We start from the raw sequence: 17,808 nt of genomic DNA on the forward strand, positions 1-17,808 counted from the left end.
GTTTGTTTTTGGGGTCCGTGTCCCCGAAAAGGTGTGCTGCTGCCATATATCATATCATATCACATCATATTGTGTTTTAGAGGGAGGCCTGTGTGGTGCAACGAATTCAATGAGATGCGCTCTCGCGTACGAGTTGGGGTTGGGGGGTTGGGGGTTGGGGCATGTGTGGCAGGGGATGTGTTATGTCCAACAGATGTGCGCGTTAAGTGCCACACACACACACACACACAAACAAATGATCAACCCAAATGCCATATGCATACGTAATAAAAAATATGTTTTAAAATTTGTGGCGATTACATCGATTATTTATCGAAATTCGATCGATAACCGTACCGCATTCGATTGATTCGGTGACTTACTTTGCCAGAGTGTTTTTGCACCACCCAATATAGTAATCGATATTTTATCGATGCGAGTTAGAGGTTTTCCTATCGATTTTATTCACATACCTGCAATTAAATAAAAGAGAATAAATCATTATTTATCGATGGAAATTATTTTGTGAAATTTAAGTGGCATGGCCTCCTCCCTCCCACGCAGTGACCACCCGCATGCCTTGCCCCTTGTGGCATTCCATGCACTAACCCCAGAATGCCATTGAGAAAAGGGTTATTTTTCGTGGGCCTGACTTTTGCTTCTGCTTTAAAGGGCGAATCGAGTCGGGGAGTCGTGGAGTCGTGGAGAGTGTTTTTCGGCCTGTCTCTAAAAACTTAAAGCCGCCCAACTGTTGCCACTCCCCCGTGGCTGGCAGGCGAAAAGAGTGAAATGTTCTAATTAAAGCCAACAGTAAAAGGCGCACAAGCACACAGACAGACCAACAGACAGACAGACAGCAAAGGCAGAGGCAGGCTGGCTGGCAGGGAAAATGTGCCAAGAGGCAACGCCAACGACGACGACGACGACGGCAACGACGACGACGACGATGATGACGACGACGACGACGACGACGACGACGACGACGACGACGACGACGACGACGACGACGACGATGATGGCGGCAGTGAAAACTAACCTCAGACAACAAAACAATAACGAAAATTCTAAGCAGAAGCCGACAGCTGGCTGGCTGCCTGGCTGAAAAACTAGCAAAAGAAATTAAATTTAAAGGAAAAGCAGCAAACAAACAAACAAACAAAAAAAATAGAGTCGAAAAGGCTGTAGCCTAGTGTAAGGCGCCTGCTCCCCCCTCAAGAAGTAAATTAAGGTCCCTCCTCGCTCCCTCTTTCTCTAGGAAAAATTAGTAGCAAAAAAGGCAGGAAAACGATGAGGGGGAGGCACTTTCTGCTGGCTTTTGTATTAGTGTTTGTGTGGCTGGTTTTTTGCTGTTGTTATTGCTGCTGCTGTTGCTTGTGTCTTAAGCTTAGGAGCCGCCACGTCCTTGAGCTTCAAATATGCCACAACAGAGGCGGCAGCGGCAGCGGCAGTGGCAGGAGAGAGTCCTGTCTAGGTTGGTGGCAGGGTGGGGAGTGGGGAGAGTGCTGTGTGGAGGCCTATGTCTCCGTTTGAGACAACTTTAAAGCCAAGCAACAGTTAAAGCTCTCTCCAACAGAGAGCAAGAGAGTGGAGTTTTGAATGGTAAATGGGTGGGGGCGAGGGGGCAGGGGGCAGGGGGCACACACAAACACACACACAGTCGCCCCACACTGAAACACTTTTAATTACGCACGTTTTGCGGTGGCGCCACCGAGGGAAAGAGACAGAGACATGCAGAGAAAGCAACATGCAGCATGTGTGTCTGTATGTGTGTGTGTGTGTCTAGGAAATGCCGCAAACGCAACACCCTCCGCCCCCCCGCTGTGGATGCATGGTTGTCCTTGAAAGTTTTTGGCATAGTTTTTGGGGCACTGCCACCAAAAAGCAGTTAATGCCACACACACACACACACACAGCATGCCACTGGTGCCCTCTCTCTCTGCCCCTTTGAGTGGGGGTTAATGACACATCGAAGCCAAAGATTCCGCTGAAAGACACACAAATTAAACACTCGAAAGGAGAGAGAGGAAAGGTCCTGCCACTGCCGGGGCGGGGGGCTTATCATCTTGCCACCGATCTCTGGGATGATGATGATGATATGACAGAAAATTATGACTTCATAAACGGTTAAGAGATCTATCTGAAACCCCCTCGAAAGACGCACAAAAACCCAAACATCAGAATTCAATAGAAATTTACACACACACACACTCGCATGGAGTCCATGCAACAACCCTCATGCCACACATGCCGCACCAAAAATCGTTTGGCAATTAAGCTGGAAAGCAAGGGACTAAACTTTCACCCAACAACAGAAAAAACCAACATTATATCATAATTACAGGAGGGGGGGGAGGCTTATCAGTGCTTGCCAATTATGAGAACGAGCCTGGGAATGGGAATGGGAATGGGAGTGGGGATGGGGATGGGGATGGGTATGGTGGGGTGGTACGTTTTATGACCTCTTAAATATTTATGGGCCCCAGATAGCGAGGGCCAAAATGAGCAAAACTATCAGCCATGCCCCCCACATGCCTCTCAGCAGCCACATGCCACACAGAGGAAGACAAGGTCCAGAGAAACAATAGTATATTTGAAATAAATTTCAACAAATTAACAGTGGCAGTGTGTGGCAGTGGCAGTGGCACACACTAATCCCAAACAATGGGCCCACGCCCACACACATCGGAAAGCATCAGAAAGCAGCCGAAAGAGTATTGGCAATCACAATAAATTGTCACAACTGATATCTTACTCGGCGAGCGAAGGAAATCTTTCGGATATGCTGTATCTATAGATGCTTATTTTATCTATATTATACCTATAGATACATGTGTACATGTATCTGTGTATGCTTTAGCGCAAAAGTTATAAAATTTTATGACAAAAACTTTGCTTTCCTTTGTCTTTTGCGCCTGTGATTTTCGGATTTTCAATACATTTTCATTTCATCTGAAAGCCTCGAAAATTATTGCTTTTTTTCGTTGATTTTTTGCTTTTAAAATTTATATTCTTTGGTCGATCGAAATATTGTGAAATCAAAAAAACAAATAAATTAAAAGGAAAAATATCAAAAAAATAAAATAAAAATTATAATGTGGCGGGGACAGTGGGAAACAGCAATAGGTGGGGAATGGGGGTGGGCAGGGGGAGGCGAAGAACAAAGGCATACAATGCGCTCTAGTTCCCATCGAATCAAATCAGAAAATACACAGGCGAAGAATTAGTTCCCCAACAATGGGGCCCCCGACAGAAAAAAAACAAAAAACAAAAAAAAACTATGCCAAATGGTTAGAGGAGGGGTTTGTTTTCGGTTCGGTTCTGAAAACAGAACTGAAACCGAAACTGAAACTGAAAAAAATTCAAATTCTATCGATGTGTTGTGGATATTTTTATCGAACAACAGACCCGGAGCAGATCACTTCGTCATGTGTCGCATGTGTCTCCCCCCCCCGCCCCGCCCCGTACCGACCCGCACCGCCCCATCTCTCTAGTGGTAGAGGTAGAGCGGGTATATACATACATATATATTTAGTACAATATAATACCTTTTAATTTAATATGCAGCTGACGTGCGCTCTACGATCGGACTCTGTGTGATCAGAGTCGCTTCTTTTGTCTCTCTGTTGCTATCTCTGTCGGGGTTTTTCGGTTGAAAATAAAATAAATCGAAATGACAGATCATTAAAATTTACAACAACACCAGCGACCAGAGACCAGAGACCAGACCATGAGACCAGAGTCAGTCATACCATTCGCTTGTTGTGGACATTATATTCTTCCTCGTTTTTGCTGTTGCTGTCGCTGGCGATGCCGATGCCGATGCCGCCCCAAAACCAAACCCAACCGCCGCACCGCCTCACCGAGTTATATTTGTCGTTGTCGATCAGTTTTTATGTCGTTCGATATGGCAGCAGCGAAAATTGTATCTTTTTATTAGCCTCTTCCACCAATGTTCCCCAGAGAGGGTGCCCCCACGACACAGAGACGACACGGAGACGGAGACGGAGATGAGACGGCGACCGACAACCAACGACCGACGATGGCTGCCAACAAGTGCAATTTGATTTTATGCATATCTATATGTGCATGCGGCATGTCTGTGGCCAACAGACACATTTTTGGGCTGTGGAGAGTTTTGTGGAGACTTTGTAGAGTTACTGCGAATGCATAAAATCAAATGCAGACTCCACTGAGATCATCGTTTTGCCATTTGGCGGAGTCTCCTCCACTTTGGAGAGTTTGTAGACTTTTGTAAAGTGGCTGGAAAATGCATAAAATCAAGTGTGGGGATAATTGAAGAGCTCCAGACAAGTTTTGAACGGTTTATGAACCGTGTAGACTCTGTAGAGTTTCCATATTTTTGACACCCCCTTTATTGCGGTTGACCAGAGTGGAAAATATTTGAAAAATACTCAAGATTTCCAAACACACACACACATTTCCCCCCCACCCCCCGAAAATGCAAAGGCCATAAATTAATAAATGAAGATGTTTTTCCCCTAAAGAGAGAGAGAGAGAGAGAGAGAGATAGAGGAGAAAATACATTAAAAGACAGTTCCCCCAGCATTTCTCCACCATTGAAATGCATAATATTTACGCCCATAATTTTCCCTAATATTTTCAACAGCTGACATCGAAAAACTCATCTCAAGAGATGGGGCGGGGGCTACCCCTGCCCCCTGCCCTCTCCCCTCTCCACCCTTCCGACTTCTGTGTATAATTGACACTCAATTATTTGAAGGCGGGGGTGTGTGGGCATTACGCTGTGGCATTATCCGAGCTACTTAGCAACCGTTCAACTGCCACTTGTTGGAGACCCCCGTCCCAGTCCCGACACCCGCACTCCCGTACGAAACAACGAAAGAACACAAAAAAATAATATAAAAAAAAAAAAATTGAACTATAGCTAATAATACAACACAACGAACACAACACACAAGCGGAGGAGTCCATGCCACTTGAGAGGCAACAAAAGATTTCCGCTGACAAAAACAGAAACAGCAGCACGAAACCGAAATGAAATCTCATTTTGAAAAGAAGAAAAATTGAAGCACGATTGATCACATTGATCGCTCGAGAGACGGTCGGTCGACTGTTGATGGTCTGCCCCCGCCACCGCCCCCGGCCCCGGCCACCACTCTATGCCACTAAACAGGCAGAGTATTTAGTAAAACAGAAGACAGAAGACGAGAGACGTCTCTCGAACAACAGCGAACATTTTCAAGTATCTGTGGGATCTGTCGTCCTCTTCCTCCACTCATGTGGTGTACATTTGCAGCTGATCTATATAATAATTCATATGTTTAAGCATTATTTGGGGAACAACAGAAGCTGGAAGAGAAGATGGAACTTGAAAAAGCATCGTCAGCAGAGAACCTATGAATCGGTGGTAGCAATGAGACAGAGACAGAGCCGGAGGAGGAGGTGGAGAAGAGAAGTTTGAAGTTTGAAGTTTGAACAGAGACTGCAATCGAAAGCTTCAACACAGTAGCGGCAGGAGAGGGTTCTCTCGCTTGATGAGAATTTTTCCCATTTATATGTAGGCGTTTGCTCGTACGTTCATCATACAACCCATATCCCATATCAATCCATCAGATCTCTGAGCAACAGAATCGAACTCTTGAAAACAACGAATTCTGGCTCTGGCTCTGGGTCTGTTCTGGAGTAGGTTCTCGTTTCTTGAGTTCTTTTTTTTTCTATCAATCTTTCAAGTTGCATTTCAATGGAAAGATGAAAACGATACGCGAAGTAGATGATGGACAAAACACAAGTCGAAGAGAAGTTATAGGATTGGAGTAAATATCAACAAATACATATCTAGATGCTTAGAAGATCAATAGCATGATTTGCTGTTTAAATATCCCCTAAGCGAATGGCATACATGCATTTCAAATCTACAGATCTCAAATAGATCTTCAGATCAATGGGTTTATATACATATATGCATATACTTTATATAGATAGAGAAGAGGGGACTGACTGGTAGCCACATGTGCGCATTGTTTGTCACTGTTTTGGGCCGCAGACTTTTGTCAGGCACCGTACGGTAATAATTAAAAACATAAAAAAACGACGAACGAAAGAAGGGAATCGGGAATCGGTTAAGGGAATGGAGGGAGCTGGAGAACGGAAAGACGAGGGGCAAGAGAGTGTGTGTATTTTGCCTACTTAATCATTGTCTGCCGCTGCCGCTGCCGCCTACCGCTGCCTCTGCCTCTGCCTCTGCCTCAGCCTCTGCCTTGTGCGTGCAACATGCAGCGAGCATCTTTGACTCCCGACTCCCAACTCCACTCTGTGTGTGCAACTGCAACCGTTGCTACTTGATTTGATTTACGCCTGCCAATGCTTTATGATTGAGTGGGGCAGACGGGGCAGAAACACACACACACACACACACACACACACACATAGATACATCTACAGATACAAAACGCATCTCGTGAATCGCCACCGCCACCGCCGCGTGGATCTCTCTCGCAGATATATATTTTTTTGTGTGTTGGGTTTTTTTCTCTCCTTTTTTTGACGTCTGTTGCCTTGCAATGAGGCGCATCGTTGATTTGGCTTTGTGGCATGCAACGGGGAAGCAGTGGCAGTGGCAGTGGCAGCGGCAGCGGCAGCATGAAAACTAGAAAATGCAGCGCAAAAAAAGGCCTAAAAAATCGAGAATTTAATCCCAGCTGTCCATAAAAAAAGGGTCGCGCACATCTCCCATCGAATAATTTTCGTTTGATTCGTTTTTTATTTTCTCTTTTTTTGTTTTTTTTGATATCAAAAAATTGGGAATTGTGCTTCAGCTCATTGAATAAATCAAAATCAAACTCATTTGCATATCAACTGATAAATTATAGGCAGGAGCTGGGAAACAGGACCTCGAGAGATGGTCCCGCGAAGCCAATCCCAACCCCCGGTGGCAACCCTTCCCCTTCCAGCGTGACACGATCTGTGTGTGTGGTGCAACCACCAATGCGCGAAGGGTCAAACATCTCCCCTTTCAGAGGGTCAGGGGGAAAAGAAGAGTAGAGTTCTCTTGAAGACAGCAGAACAGACCGGAACCATCGGTTGGATGTGGCACGCAGTAAATTAATCGAACGATAAAGCAAAGGATTACCCAGAGACATGCAAACGAGTTTCTCCTCCTAGAGGGGATTATTACGTGTCCAGCGAGTGGTGGGACACGAGTATCAGGGAAAACAGTGGAGGCCTCCGCAGATCTAGGGAAAATATCCGCTAAATCGCGATTCATTTTGTGTATCTTTGCGTCCTGTGGAAAACTAGTTATTTGCAGACAATTCTCACCAAGTTCTACCCTTAAAATCCGCAAGAAAACTATGAAACATTGGATGACCCCATCATTGACCTCAAAAGGCATGCAATTTAGTGGAAAACCAACAATTGCACGCTCAAAGAAATTTCTGGCGTGTGATCTCTGGCCATCTACATATATCTTTAGGCATAGATACATTCGTATCTGCTAGATATTTTCCTTGGAAAAAAGGAACGCTAGCGAATGTTGATTTTAGTTTGAAAAATCTACGCGTATAAACAGCGAAAACAGAAAAGTTATTTCAATAAAATCAAATTAAACAACAACAAAACGACTCACAAAAAGAGGGGCGTGGCAGTGACAGTGGAGGCGGCGGCGGCACACAGAGAGAGGGTGCACGGTAAAGGAATGATTGCAAATGGTAACAAGCACTCAAAAGTCAAAGCGAATTAAATTCTAAACTAATTTTCATGTCGTGCCAAAAATAATAAAAAATACAACAACAAAAAGGAGAGCAAGAGGCAGGCCCACAGACGGTGACAGAACTGCAACGCGGGGGGGTGGCAAGGTTTTAACGTGTGGGGGCGTGTGTGTTGTCGGCGTTTTCGTTGCAAAAACCAACAACTTAATTAAAGCATCAATAAAAAATTGTAAAAACATTGGAAACACCAAAGCAGCAAAGCACAAAACTCCACAAATTACAACAGAGAACAGAGAGAGAAAGAGAGAAAGAGAGAGAGAGAGAGAGAGTGATCTCTTAATGGATGTTGCCAATAATATCCTTGCCCCTTGCTCCTGCCCCAATGCTGGATCTGCCAATAATGATGATTCCTTTTTAATGTGCACTCCCCAGGCGTTTGGTCATTACTCAAACAAACGAAACTTTGAAGGAGATCTCTACCAGAGATCTCCGAGAATGGGTGATGCACTGGGCACAGACACTCGTTTCTTCTTTTTTGCATTCAACCGTATCGATCACACTACAAAATGTTGCCAATACGTATACAAGAGGAAAGAACAGAACCCCAAACGAAACAGCAACTTCAAAACTCATCATCATCATGCCCCATGCCCCATGCCCCATGCTCCATGCTCCATGCCCCATCTCCCATCCGACATTTCAGAGTCAAGTTCTCGAAAAAGGGGCGTGGACAAAATGATATTTTATTCAATATCCTCCAACATCAGGTTCTCTTAACGATTTGTCCTTTTCAAGCAAAGAAAAACTCTCTGTGCTCCGTGTAGGAAATCAAATTGATGGAGAGACTGGAGGCAGCAGAGACACATAGATCGGAGCCGGAGTACCAGAAACCTGAAATTAAAAACTCATAAGATATCGACTGATATATTGAGCTGCACAAATTACTGACAACTGAAAGATGAAAGACAGCAGCGGCAGCGGCAGCAGCAGCAGCAAACAGAAAAAAACAAAAGAGTTTTTCAAGACAGGTTTGCCATCCATCCCATCCTTCTTCCCTTGCCTTGCCTTCCCTTCCCATCCCATCCCATCCCCTTCCTTTCTTTTGCTTTTTCTGGCTCGATCTTTTCGGTTTAGAGAGCTCCTATATCGTATCGTATCGTATCTGGTATGTGTGCTGCGTACTCGCGTATATGCATATAAAAAGACAATTAGTTGTTATTAAGTTGTACACAAAGCCGTCGAATCTTTTCTTCGTTTCCTCCTTTTGGGTTTTTGGCATCTCCATCCAGAGCCGTGGCTGGTGCTTTTGTGGAACTTTTGTGGAATGAACGGTGGTTCGTCTAGATGCGGAATTAATGATGCAATGACAATTGATGCACACCACGCAATACGCCGCGCATTTAGCATTTATGATATTTATGATATTTATGCTCAATTAGTGTTGTGTCTCTCCGTCCCCGTCTCCCCCTTCCACCAAAATCCACAGCCATTCGCATGTGTGAAGCTTTTTCGGTTGATTTGATGGCCAGAAGACTTGAGCTTCTCATCTAAATCTCTCAGAATGTGCCCGTTTCCCGTTGAATGAGAGAGAAGTTTCAAGAGTACCGAACGGATGGACCACAAGTAAGGAAACCAATTCCGATATGCTAATATTTACATAGATTGAATGGACACGAAGTTTAAAGACATTCCAATGTTCGGTTCCTTAGTTACTTGAGGTTTTTCAAAAAATGAATGCATTCCAATTGAGAAAACTTGTTCTGTTATGCTTCTGTTGGTATTAATTCAATGTGAGTGACGTTTCAACAAAATGCAATTATTAGTTCCTTAGTTACTTGAGGCTTTTCAATTAACGGATACGTCAGGAGTTCTCTAAACTACTTAAATGAGATCATTGTTGCTCAAAATGAAATATTGCAAAGACTGAGTGATTGTGGAATGGTTGGTTCCTTAGTTACTCGAGTCTATTCTATATAAAATAAATTTATCAAAATTGAGCAAAAACCATTTCATATACTAATTTCTCTATAGATGAAATGGGAGAGAAATTTTTGGACCATTTTAATGATTGAAATCAGAGTTACTTGAGGCCTCATTTCATAGATGGATGCACTCCGAAATGGCACTAATTTGATGCCAAATTAACTAATTACGGGCCTAAGCGTTTACAACAGTTTTTGGGGTCAGAGTTTTCATGGACTGGGATTCAGAGTTCCCGAGAATGCATTCGGAATGCAGAGTATCATAGAGGACACGTCTTCCACTTGTCGTAGAAAGAGAGAGAGGGAGAGAGAGAGAAATAGTGAGAGAGCTTCAATTAGCTTCATCAACAAATTCATAATTAATGCCATAAACCGGAAAGAGAAAGAACATCAAATGATCATCATATAAAAATTGATCAACGCACACACAGTACCAGACACAGATACAGATACAGATACAGATACATCTATAGAGAGCCACAGTTCATGAACTCAATTTTTAATAATAATTTTCAAATGATTTTTTATTTGGAATTATTTGTTGCGTGGTTCAGATCGAGGTTCGGGGTTCAGACTACACCCACCACAAGCTTTTAATTGTTCGATTTTCATTTCGTATTCGTATCGCTTGTCGCATCGCATAGATACAATTTGTGTCCATGCATCTGTGTGTGCGTTTGTGTGGGGGATATTTCTGTGTTTCTGTTTCGGTCTTTTTTCGTTGTGTTTTAATTTCCGCGCTGACAAATTAATTTAATTATATTAACATATCTTTCCAGCGATCGAACGATTGAACAGAACTCACAACTATATATATATTTTCTGTTTGTATCTTGTATCTTTTCTGTGTGTGTGGGTGGACGGGGTGGTTGAATGATTTCTACTCGGGGGTTCTCTGACTCATTAGCTAGCTCTCTCGCAGCGCGAGAACGGGGGTAAATTGCACTTAAAACGCTAAAAATTATACACGATACACGCAGCGATCTGTATCTACGTATCTGCTGTATCTGCTGTATCTGCTGTATCTGTGTATCTTTAACCGTGTGTATCTAACGGCTTAAGCCCGCGTGGACATCCCAAGGGTTGGCCTGCCGGGCGCTGCTCATTTCGATTCGATTTTTTCGGCATATGCAAATGCCATCCTGCACATCGGCCATCTTTGAAAATTAAAAACTTTTTATAAACTATCATCAATGCGGCGCGTCCTGTTTGTATCTGTATCTCTCGGATACGGATGGTGTGTGAGTGTGCTGTGGTGTGTGGTGGTGGCTAAACCCTGAACCGGTTTCAAATTTGATTAAAACGGAACCCAAAAAACTTGAATTTCTATCATCATATACTTTTTTTTATACGGTTTCGGTTTCTGTTTCGTTTGCATTTGGCAATTAGTTTTTCTGTTTTTCCCCGCGTTTTCCAGTTTGCGGATCACAGCACAAATCAATGACAAATTTTCAGTCTGCAGTTATCTTTTTTTTTTGTTTTTCATCTGGTAATTGTAGAACCCTCCATCTTTCCGTCATTCTGTCTTGCTGTCTTTCAGGTCTTTGGGTCAAGTTTATAGATTGCATTACGGAAATTAATTTCTGTTCTTCTTTTTCATTTGGGGCTGCCCCACATTCGAAATCCGAAAAATATTAAATGCCAATGCGAGCACATTTTTCGATTTCGATTTGTGTCAATTTTGCAGACAAAATGTAAATAAATAAATACCCACAAAAATACCACACACACACGACAGAAAAAAAAAAGAATGTCTTTGGACAGCTGTCGAATGGAGGGGAGCAGATATTCGTTCTGCTTCTTTTTGTCTTTAATTTACTTAATAAAACTTCTATTTTTGGTTTAGCAAATTACCTTTTTTTGTGTTGTTTGGGTTGTGGTGGGTTGTGGGGATCGAGTTCTAATTTTGTTTTGGCCTCAAATATTGATTCATTGAGCGGCAATCGATCATCAAAAGATCGTTAGAGAAGCGGAGATTGAAAGATGAAGGTGGGAAGAGGGAAGAGGGAGGACGGAGGAGAGAAACTTCTAACGAGTTCTGAGAATGGGGTTTTGGCTTTTTATTTGCAATATGCTCCGCATTGTGAAAAAAATTATTTGCATTTGCCGACGGCAAAACCCACGAAAGATTTTTTTTTCACGGGAAATCCCTTGCTTTTCACTCTGCTTTGGAGGATCAATCGAGTGGAGATGGAGTTCTCTCTTCCAATTAAAAAGTGCCCCTCAAAACCTAATTAACTTGCCACAGCAGCGAGAGAATATTCATTCGTATATCTAAGGAATACTCATTCTATATTCGTATATCTAAGGGAAATATTCATATGTCTGCTCCTGAAGGGGCAGGGCAGGGCAGGCCACTTCTTTTGCCGCCTTATTTGTTCAGACTCTGGCATGAAGCCAGCGAATTTTTCAACAACGTCTGGGCATCCTCCACCCCCCCAATCCGCAATCCTCAATCCACAATCCCCTCCCTAGAGGGTATCCACTGTCTGCCTGACGATCTTGTCTGCTCCACAAACAACACAAAAACAAAAACAAAAAACAAAAATCAAAAAAGGAAGTTATTCATGCAATAAATTGTTCACTAAATTATTTGCTTGTTGCATTTTGCATTTCATTTTTTACACAGAAATCAATAATCGAGGGAACAACAACAAAAAATACATTTACAACACAAATTAGAGGCAGAGGCAGCCAACAAATGCTAGCAACAATAAAACATACATTTGCCACAGACACGCAAACTCAATTAGTGAAAAAGTTAACTTAAGGCCCCCTCTCTGGGTCCCACACTCCGGAGGCCTGGTTTTGTGGGAGAACCTTGCCACACATTTTGCATCTTGCGTTTGCATCAGAGTTTTCTTTTAAATAATTTCATGGATAGATGAACCCCCTAAATATAATTCCAATAATTTGTTGATGGATGAAAATTCCATGGCATCCATTACTTGTGGCTGCAGCTTTCGCTGGAAGCGACTTGTCTGCCAATCGAAAACATCGCATTTCCTTTGAGACATATTTTTTCGTTTTCTTTTGGTTTCTTTTGCGTAGTTTTCCACCCAAATACATTTCCCCAAAAACGAACCAAAACAAAAGCAAAAAGATATACGTAAACATTGAAGCGTTCTTCAAATTTCATTGATGGTACTTTTTTTTTGTTATTTATATTTTTTATATCTTTTCACTTAAGAGAACTTGTTGACACTGTGGATATAATTTCACTTAGGAGAATTTTCGTAGCCTGACTCTTTGGTTATCATTTTCTGTAGTTTCTGTAGTGGGTTTTATGTTGCAACAGAAGTCTAACAAAAACATAGGATTTAATTCTTAAGATTTCATTAATAAGATTTTTTGGTGGGCAGCACTAAAGATTTTTTGGGACAAACCTCCTATCAAAAGATAGCCCTCATAAATAACTATTTCTTCTGCATGGGAAAGCACTTTTCTTCGGGGGATTTGTTTGATGGTTTCTCTTACCTGTTGCCAAAATTGTGCCAATAAATAAATTTGCTCCTTTTTGAAAAACCAATCGTTGATTGATTGAACAGCCGTCAGATCCATATCGGCTGTCCCAGCGGCTTGTGGCAATGTTGGCTGCATTCGTGGGCTTTCCTCCAAAAATTCTATTGTCAATTTTTGTTGATGTCGTTGTTGCAAATGTTGCAGTTGTTGTTGCTGTTTTTGGTGTTGGTGTTGCCAATAAATCTGTGGCTAAGGCCTGGCATTTAAATGCCGCAAATTGTTTTCCCACTTTTTCCACTTGGTTTTTTTCTGTTTTGTTTTGTTTTGTTTTTTGTTTTTGTTGTTAGTTAGTTAGTTAGTTTGATTAAGTTTTAGTCACACATCACATTTGACACCTGATTTGTTGTTGTTGAAATTGTTCTTGTTGCTGTTGTCGTTGGTGTATTGTTGTAATTACTTTTTACGTGCCCAAAAAAATTCATAAAATACATTCGAAAAAACCCAAAGACTTTTTGTTATTTTCCTCTCTTAGTTGTTGCTGCTCAATTACTGTTGTTGTTGTTGTTGATTTTGATTATTTTTCAACAATTTCCAAAGAAAATGCAATTTTTTGTTGTGATAGGAAGAGCTTTGTGTTGCAAGAGATTGTGTGAGAGAGAGAGTGAGTGAATGTGTTAGGGGGAAGATTGTTGATTGATGATTCAATTTCTTGTTGATTATTGAGTTTAGGCCATGGCTGTTGTTGTTGTTTGTTGTTGCTGATCCCAGGCCCAAATGCAGCTGTTGTTGTTGTCGTTGTTGATGTGGATCGTGTTGTTGGTGTTGCTGTTGTTGTGGATCGTGTTGATGTTGTTGATTATTTTGCACATGTTTCAGGTTGTTGCTGTTGCTGATGTCGTTGTTGTTGCAGACACTCGACACTAATACACGCGCACATTCTTCTGATTTTTATTTTTAACCGAAAACAGAAAAATCACTTGAAAAAAATAACAGATTTTCGTATCTTTATTTTGGGGTTTTCCAATTTTGTTGTTGTTGTTGTTTGGGGGATCTATCCTCCTTTTTGGGGTCCGGTTCCGGGTTTTCGTTCTTTTGTTTTCGTTTTGTTGCAGTTGTTGTTGTTGTTGTTGTTTTTATACCGTGTGTGCCGTGCTACCGGAGACCAAAACACATGCCTGCACACCAACACACACACACACCTTGCACACACGCACACACACTGACGCACAGAGCGAATGGTTAGGGGGCGAGGCGGCCGTAGCGCCTTATTATTTTAATATTTGTTGTTGCTTGTTGTGCGGAGCGTAGTACGACACAACTCGACAACTCTACGGTCCACGGTCTACGGGTCTCCGTTCCGTTTTTTCTCAACGGGGTCTCAGTCTCAGTCACACACGCACGGCGCAGGCGACGACCACGGAAAGAATGAAACGGAAAGAATGAACGAAGCAGCGACAACCCTCGAACGGCAAACGAACGGCGGCATGGCGCTGCGTCGCAGCTCACTCACACACACACACACGCACACACAGAGGCACAGACTGGCAGAGCAGAGGCCGACTCTGCTTTCACTCAAGAGAGAGAGAGAGCGAGAGCGAGGGAGCGAGAGTCACTCAATGAGTCTCTGGGCTGGCTGCCTGCTGCTTTTGATTTTTCTTTCAATAGGTTTTTGATTTCTGTGTTGCTGCTACTGCTGCCTGCTGCCTGCTTGCTGTTGTTGTTGTTGGAGCATTTTTCTGCGCCGTCGCTGTCTGCCCCGCCGCGCTGCGCTGCTGCCACGCTGCCACTACCACTGATAACTGCTGTCAGCTGCATGTATTGAAATTCATTCATTCAAAAAAGACCCGTTCTTGGCGCTACTCTCCTCTCGCTCGCTCTCGGAGAGGGGGGCCCTTCTTGAATGTGTGGCGGCAGCGGCAGCGACGCCTCTTCTCTCTGCTCGGGCATTCAATTTGTAGCCACAGCCAGGCCTCTGCCGCTGTCGCTGCCGCTGGCAGAGCAATGCCTTTTTTCTTATTGGGAAAAACTTATAGGGACTTGCGCCCTCCCACTCCCACGCCCACCTCCCCCTTTTGTAGTTCTTGTTTATTGAGCCGCAGATTGAGTGCAACATAGAGAGAGATAGAGGGAGCGCGCTCGCTGAGAGTGAGAGAGTGGGAGAGTGTAAGCGAGAGGGCACGAGATTTGTGGCTGAATTTCGTGAGTGATTTCTTTTTACTGCTTTTTGTTTTGTTTTTGCTTATGAATTACCGTTGTGTTTTTTTTTGTTTACTGCTAAGGGAGGGGGCGTATTGGGTGGAGGGAATATTATTATTGCGTCTGGGATTTCCTCGGATATTTTCTCGATGGCGGAACGACGCGTCGGAGGACAAAGGAATGAAAGCTGTGACGGAGAGTCCTTCGGCGGTCCTTCCTCCTTTACTCCTTTTCGCCGTTCCGTTAGTTCCGTTAGACTAAAGCCCGGGAAATGTAGCTAAACCTGGGAAAATGCGGTACCTTTTTGGTGGAAGCCTTACAGTGTTCCATTTTTAGGAATTTGAAAGGATTAGGAATATGAAATTGGAATTCAAAGCTTATTGAAACTTCAAAGCTTATTCCTGCGATAGTGCATCCATTCCACACTCATACTTAATTCTTCAGATAAATTAGATCAGAGAACTATATGCATATGTTATATAATACCTATTATCCCATTATTGGTACTTTCTGTAACTTTATTCCCAAAAAAAACCCCCAGAAATATCCTGTATTCACACCACTATTACTGTTGTTACTGAGTTTAGTTCAGATTGCGGCGGACAGCAACTAAAATTATAGTTTTTCATTTATTTTGAGCCAAAACGAAAGTTCCTTTCGCGGGGAGAAAAGTGGGAATTCGTTTAATAAAAGAGGCAACTCTTTTTAACACAGAAATATAACAGAAAAAATAATAATAAATGCTTAAAAAGTGTGGAAAATATATTTATGTATTCGAGTCTATTTGAAAGCCAATCAACAATGTTTCCAAAATTCAAATAATCTTAAATAAAAATAAACAATTATAATATCGAGGTTATGGATTAGTCCATTAGATTAGGTGTAAGTTTTCGATTTCTTTGCATTCATCGATAAATTTTAATTTTACCTTGTTTTGATCAAAGATTTGAGCATAAAAATAATAAAAAAGATCAATTTATAATACTGGTAAATCAAAAATCCTAAGGTTTCCTGTAGATCCTGCTGCTTCTGTTACAAATGGATGGAATATAAAAGTTTTAGGGGTTACCAACCCCCTACACGCCACTGCGCTCCGGGTGGGGAAGTGGGGTGGCACATAAAGAAAAGTTTAAATTGTATCGAAGTGCAATACCCACACCCGAAGCCAAAAGCAAAGGCCAAAGGCAACCTTAACCCTATGCATCCGCCACCCCCTCCATCCCCCTACTCAACACCCCACCGAAGAAACAATAGAATGGTGAGGGGCCTATTCGGTGTCGGAGTCGGAGTCCGAGTCAGAGCTGCAGTTTTTGGAAGAGGAGCGGCGGCGCCCGCATCGTGGAGCCGAGAGCAAGGGCAGCCACCCACACGAAGACAGAAGACGATGCTCGGCTCTTGGCGCTGGCGCTGGCTTTGCTGCTGCTGCGCTGCTTCACTGCTCTGCTCCTCCGCTCTGCTATTCGATTTTTTTCTCAGCCAACCATTTGGTGGGCAGCGGCAGAGCTTTCATTCCCTCTCATTTGTGCACATGTGATTGACAATCGATGGAATGGATAGATGGATGGATGGATGGATGGATGGGCGGGTGCAATCTCCCTCGAACAAGTGTCTGATAAGATTACGGGAGAATCACTCAACGATGAACACCACTCAAAGACGAACCGCACTCAAAAGCAAACAGCATTGAAAACCGAACCTCACTCAAAAACTGGAGAGCGCTCTCTCTCTCTCACTATTTCTCTGGCGCGCAACAGAATCGTTTGAGTTTGAGTTTGAATTGCATTTGCAAGCGGTCACAGGGGTCGCACCCGAAACAAGTTCGAAAGAGAGACGCTCTTTCGAACTGGAGTTGAGTGAAAAATCCACTATGGAAATTACATAGAAAAATACATTTTCATACCTGATTGGGGCTTGAGTTTTCCATTCTTGATTTTTAGGAATATGTATTTTGATCTATAATATTGAGATGATTTATTTTGAAATTTCTATCGTTGATGATAATGTTCGATTTTAAACAACCCGATTAAACGGTAACAACAAACTGAACGACAGGTGGATACATGGGTCCATTGTGATAAAACGGAAACATAAACTATAAATAAAAATATATACTAAAGTAAGTACTAAAGTAAAATTGTATACTAAAGTTAATAGAAACAAAAATGTTGGTACATAAGATAATAGGTTGTGATATTATAATAGAAAGTTCGGGAAATTTCTTATACTTATATTTTTCTAAGAATCTTTATTGTTTTTTTTTATTTTAATGTTTGTTCTACTACGATTCAAAAACGGAAAAACAAGAAAAAACAAAACAAAATCTACATCATATTAGTATCAAAGAAAACTCATTTGCGATTAGCAGATTGAAAAAAACCTAACTTCTATGTATTCTTTTTAAATTTATTAGTAATACGATTAATTAAACGATATAGCAGCTTCTGGACACGATTTTTGAAACCGTACTTTTAGCTAGCTTTGGATCAAATTTTATTCCTTGT

The 17,808-nt window shown here is 42.4% G+C and overlaps 1 protein-coding gene across 5 annotated transcripts in view; it reads right to left on the reverse strand.

Annotated features, from left to right (window-relative positions):
• The window catches only part of ct (homeobox protein, cut), a 77,493-nt gene extending 60,189 nt beyond the window's left edge, over positions 1 to 17,304 (reverse strand). For 2 of the 5 annotated variants that reach the window (XM_033382316.1, XM_033382315.1), the window contains exon 1: positions 13,127 to 14,590. In XM_033382316.1, the coding sequence (XP_033238207.1) occupies positions 13,127 to 13,249 (123 nt within the window). In that variant the 5' untranslated portion in view covers positions 13,250 to 14,590. Of the gene's footprint in view, positions 1 to 13,126; positions 14,591 to 17,207 lie in introns of those variants that run through there. The other 3 variants (XM_033382317.1, XM_033382318.1, XM_033382319.1) reach the window with 3 other exon arrangements.
• Between the last annotated feature and the right edge of the window lie 504 nt (positions 17,305 to 17,808).

Source organism: Drosophila pseudoobscura, chromosome X, assembly GCF_009870125.1.
Source record: "Drosophila pseudoobscura strain MV-25-SWS-2005 chromosome X, UCI_Dpse_MV25, whole genome shotgun sequence".
NCBI lineage: Eukaryota > Metazoa > Arthropoda > Insecta > Diptera > Drosophilidae > Drosophila > Drosophila pseudoobscura.